At 44.0% G+C, this 5,547-nt stretch overlaps 1 protein-coding gene across 1 annotated transcript in view; it reads right to left on the bottom strand.

The window, feature by feature from the left end:
* H257_16732 (hypothetical protein) overlaps positions 1-3,482 on the bottom strand; it is a gene marked incomplete at its 5' end in the record, with an annotated part of 9,944 nt that extends 6,462 nt beyond the window's left edge. The window contains 7 exons of the mRNA XM_009845265.1: positions 104-170; positions 273-345; positions 527-677; positions 1,327-2,027; positions 2,686-2,995; positions 3,050-3,264; positions 3,311-3,482. Coding sequence (XP_009843567.1) covers positions 104-170; positions 273-345; positions 527-677; positions 1,327-2,027; positions 2,686-2,995; positions 3,050-3,264; positions 3,311-3,482 — 1,689 coding nt within the window. The remainder of the gene's footprint in view (positions 1-103; positions 171-272; positions 346-526; positions 678-1,326; positions 2,028-2,685; positions 2,996-3,049; positions 3,265-3,310) is intronic.
* Positions 3,483-5,547: the final 2,065 nt, after the last annotated feature.

The following is a 5,547-nucleotide window of genomic DNA, read 5'->3' as shown; positions in this document are numbered from 1 at the left end:
ATATATATATATATATATATATATATATCGTCATGCCTGGTGAAAAAATAATACGCGACAAAGAAGTCGTGTTTCACATGATGGGATGATATATATATATTACCGCTGCATCCAGGGCCAGCACCGCGCCTGCGAAATGGGGATGTGTCGCCTGGCCCCGCAATGGAGAACTAGTCAAAAAGTTATAATTATTATCTCAACAGCCCTCCTCATTGATATATATTTATGAAATCCCGCCTCATATATATATATTTCCGTAGATATCAACGTACCGCAACGCATCAGTGGACACAACGGCCAAGCCCTGACGGAGTGACAATGTGTCGTGGATGGTCACCGCACCTCCTACCATAATACATATTCATCTATAATACATATATATTATATATCCATCAAGTCTTGACCATTCCTTCATATCAACATCAGCAGTACATAGTCCAAACCAAGTCGGTCACTGCAGTTTGTCCAGTAGGCATAATATATATATATTATATATTTCCAAATAGATCGAATACGACAACTATACCTTGGACATGCAGCCCTCCTGATTGGATGGTGAGACCCCCAGATTCGATCGTTTGTCCTCCAGCTTGAATCTGAAGGCCGCCTTTTTTAATATGTAAACCTCCGTCGTGGATCGTCGTCGCTCCTGACGCTGCCACGTCAAACAGTGGCGTCTACATACCATCGTCAAAACCAATAATATTTAATATATATATATTCCAAAGGTGGCCGATATGCGGATATAATAGAGACAAAACCCAGATCGTACACACCACAAAACTAGTAATATCTCTAATTGTATATATTATTATTAATAATATCTTAACGACCCCGTCGAACTAACATGACACGATGTCATATGTTCGATACGAATTCAATACACAAATGTCCAAACCTCCCACAAAAAATATATATTGAGTGTTATTTCTCAAATATATATCTAGATTCGATTTTTTAATTTTTAACGAAAAAAGTATATATTCAACAATGCAAACAAAAAACCAACTCTGTTTAACTGGTGTATACTGTATATTCTATGATCAACGCCACCGTATCCAACACCCATACATCATCCGAATATATACACACATATATATACATACATATATATATAAAAATATTTTAATAGAATAAATAAATATTATTTTTTTTTATAAAATCTATATATATATATATGTGTGTAGGGATGATATATATATATATTTATGAAGGGATGATATATATAGATAGACATATCATTCCCCACACCGTGACACCCACATATTACACAACACTACACGATTCCTGAAACATTATATAAAAATCCCTTTTAATAGGACTTACATGATTCTCTGCATGTCGACAGGTCAAGCAGGCCGAGGCGGCGTCTGTGACAGAGAGCGCGACCAAAGAAGTCAACTTGCCCACTGTCACAGATCCAAGGTCTTCAGAATGGATGGCTGTGGTGCCCCGCACTGTTACCCCCCCCGCCAGCGTCGTGTGGTTGGCATGCAATACATTGCCTTGGATGGTCACGGGGCCGTTCAAGTGACTCGAGTGAGCCACCTCCAAGCGGTGTCCAACTGCCACGTCACGACCGACATTCAGGTCATTCTTGATATTTGTATGGCCGTCGCCGGTCACTTGAAACACCGTTGCATTGGCCACACACATTCGAATCAAGTCACTGGCCGATGTGGACCCGACGTTGATATGGAGCAGGGGAGGAGGGGGATGTGTCGAGTGACCCGGGTGACTTGAGTGACTCAATATTAACCTAGACTCGACCAGGTTGACGTTGGCCTGGGTCACTTGAACGCCGCCTCCACTGACATGAACATGAGAGGCTAATACAGATGGAACGGCCCAAGAAGCATCGGCGCCATGCAGCGCCGCCTGCCCAAGTCCATTCACAGTAAGCATAGGAATTCCCTGGACTTCAGCGTGAATGATATCAAACGAAGGGGATGGCGCTCGATCAGCTGATAAATGGAGCACATGCCCAGAGAAAAACGGGCCCAATGCTGCCCCTTCGAGCATGTTGCCTATAGATAGATAAATCGATCAGAAAAAAAAAAAAAAAAAATATATATATATATATATATGCTATAGTTGTCGTTCGTTTCAATGGAGGGAATGGATGGAATCGCAGCAAGATGAAGAGAAGTGTACGGGAGATGAAATGATTTCGACAGGGGTGCACACTAGTTTATATATATATAAAGTGATTTACATATATATATTATATATATATATATTATATATATATATATTATATATATATATATTATATATATATATATGATAACAAATACGGAACGGAACGTTCAAATATATATTTGTGCGGGTTTCGTCGTAAACGTACAGAAGAAAGATGGAGCCAATCAGATTCCAGGAAACCATATTCAACATAGAATTAGTGTGAGAACTGCAATTATATAATTAGTGTGAGACTTCAATTAGTGTGATACCAATCGCACATCTTTGTCTATGCGACAATACACTCATCAACACCAAAGTTTCAACTTTTGACAATATATATATATATATTCATGATTTGATATATATATTATATATTATGTACGTGGCGTCATGAAATATATATATATATATTATACCACTTCATGCCGGATACAGTATAACGTTACCCATCAAACCATGTGGATAATAATACATGGCATCCAACACAAGCAATAAACGTACCAGCGTCGACGTTGGAGCCACAGTGTACGCCATGATAACCAGGTTCACATGCACATAACCCCGACACGGCATTGCACAGCCCATGGTTGGAGCATGGAAGGTACGCCTTGATATTCGCATCGGTCAAGCTCGTGAAGCGGCAGGCAGAGGGCGGATCGCATGAAAAGTCGCTGGCTGATGGGTTGCCGGCGTGGTGGAAGAGGTTGTTCATGACGGGGTAGACGGGGAATGAATGCAACGTGAGGTCGAATTCGGCTACAGGAAGGGACGACGATGAAGCATCGGCGGACACGGCCGTCGAAGCGCACGACTAGGAAAATGACCCCATGGTGAGAGGGGGGAGAGGTGGAGTAGGTAGACGTACAAGATCCCCGAGGTTGCGGAAGCGACGAAAGACTTGCGCGCACACGTCAGCGGTGAGGTGCGTGGCGCCGCCGGCCGCGGCGTCCAATTCCACCACGTGGCCGTGGAATTGAACTAATATCGAGGAAGATGGAGGGAGATGCAGGATGGACACCCGGAGCTTCTTCTCCTGGAGAGCGTCGCTCGTGACGGGGTCAAACCCGTGCGGGCACATCTCTACATTCTCAGGGTGAGCAAGGCTTTTCTAGCAGGGACAACGTACTCTGCGCGCAATCAAAACCGGTGTAGCCCCACTGGCAGTTGCAGATGTACTCGCCATGGCGGTTGATCATGCAGCTGCCGTGCAAGCTGCATTGGTTGGGTGACCCAGGACAGCGTTTCCCTGGCTCCGTCACCGCGGCCACCACCGCCATCGCTACGAGGATGCTCCACATGTTGAAATGACGGAAACGCTGCGATCTTTTGGGTATCCGGATAAAGTGATTTTAAAGTTATACGTACATTAATACTTTTTGGGATCTATTCCGTTAGTACGATTGGATTGGTAGAAATTATATATACTCAAATATCGTAACTGGCTCAAAAGTTACTCGGACGCCTCCAAAATTTCACAACCTCCAAATGTCCATTCCCCGCGGCGGATACCGCTGTACAATAGGCGACCTGTCCCACGAAATTCGCTTCTGTATTCGTGTAGATAGCGAACAACGTGAACGTGGCCTTGCTCGGCAGCCACACTCTTGGCCCAAACTGTGCATCCTTCGTGGCCTACGCCAGCATGAAGATACTCTAGGACGTCTATGTGACCATTCCAACCCGCCAAGTCCAGCAATGCGCGCAATAAGTCGACGGGTATCAAGCTCAACATTGGAAGGCTTCCGTAGAAGATAGCCTCGACAATGCAAGGTTTCGCAGGCGCGGCATACAAGCAAACAACTTGAGCACCCGAGCTGTACCATTGGCCTCGACCCACGCTATGATGAGGTTGTGAAGGGAATCCTGACACACGGAGACCTGAACCAATACGCCGGAGACTTTTTCCGAGCGTTTTCAACGGTTTTGCCAAAGCCGCGAATGGACGCATGCCAAGGAGGATGCCATGCTGATACGCAGTGATAGCTTCCAGAAGGTTGGGGGTGAAGAGGACTGCTGACGTCGGCGGCACCCATGACGATGCATTCTTCAGCGAGGTCCAACATACGGATAACCAGTTTTGCGGATAATTTTGTCCGGATACGCATTCACTACGCGAAAATACACCTGGCTACTTCCGAGTCAAATGTCTATTTCACGAATGTCAAATGTCGATATCATCGCCACCCTGTGTTCATTCAAAGCTTATGCATACGTATGAACACACAGGCTATTAAATCATACAACTTTAGGCTGGCATAGGAGGGATGGTATCATTACCAATCAAATCTTGCCTCACTATATCACGTCACTCATGTCGTTAACAGTCGTCGCCCTTGTACAGTTCTTGAATACACGTAACGTTACAGTAATGCATGGATCGTTCCGTATTACTTGAACACTTGAACAAAAAATTCAGGAATTAATATTTCAAAATTATTATAAAAAAATTCTTGTAAAGTCGAGTTATATTCGTCTATTTTATTTTATTTAATATATTGTAGATTAATTTTCTTTACTTTTTTTAAGTGAAACAGGTCCAGGTATACTAAACTGGCTATAACCCAGGCCTTTGATCTCAATTGTGTCACATCGCTCCTTCACCCCCCTTGGAATCACCCCCCTTGGAATCACCCCCTTAGGGCCATTTCGACTTGCGTTGTACGCTTTTCTCGTTTTGCTTGTTCGTAGTCTATAGCAAGCCACTACTGTACATACGTACAGTGACCCATTTGCAGATTGCTGAAGTAACGTTATGACTAACGTTGCATAATGGCCAGGCGCAGTGAGTAGTCCCGCTTGAATGATTCCCATCTTCATGATCGCTCCTTCCTTGCCTTGCGCATGATATGCTCAGCGGAAACGTGGATGTGTGGTGTCGTGTGTTGTCGTGCATATTGTACGCTGCAGGGGTACATATGTGCTCATGTGGCAACTTTTTGGAATCGATTAAGAGTACAGAAGAATAGATGGTTGAAGTTCATTATTACGCTTGTTTGAATAATGCCCGTATTCACATAACCAAAGGGCCATCATATACTACGGAGTAGCGACTACGCCTCCAAGACCGCTGTCGTCCAAAACGGTGGGTGACAAGGCATCTTGCACGTTAACTAGGAACGTGCAAGGAGGTGTGATTGGGCAGTACAAAGTTATCCTAAATAAGGGCGGGTCTGGATGCCACGAAAAATGGCATAAAATGGCCTCTTTTCGAAGAAAACTACGAAAAACTACCAGCATTGATTGGCCCATTTTGGACCTTTCTTAAAAACTGAAAAGGACAAAAATGGACTGCGAACAGTCAGTGCAAGCCACGCTTTAGGATTTCAAAATGAGTCACAAGTAAATCGACCCTCTCTGCGTCTG

This window comes from Aphanomyces astaci (genome assembly GCF_000520075.1).
Source record: "Aphanomyces astaci strain APO3 unplaced genomic scaffold supercont1.91, whole genome shotgun sequence".
Classification (NCBI taxonomy): Eukaryota; Oomycota; class Saprolegniomycetes; order Saprolegniales; family Verrucalvaceae; genus Aphanomyces; species Aphanomyces astaci.
The sequence above is the reverse complement of the archived record's forward strand: the minus strand, read 5'-3'. Positions and strand labels throughout refer to the sequence as shown.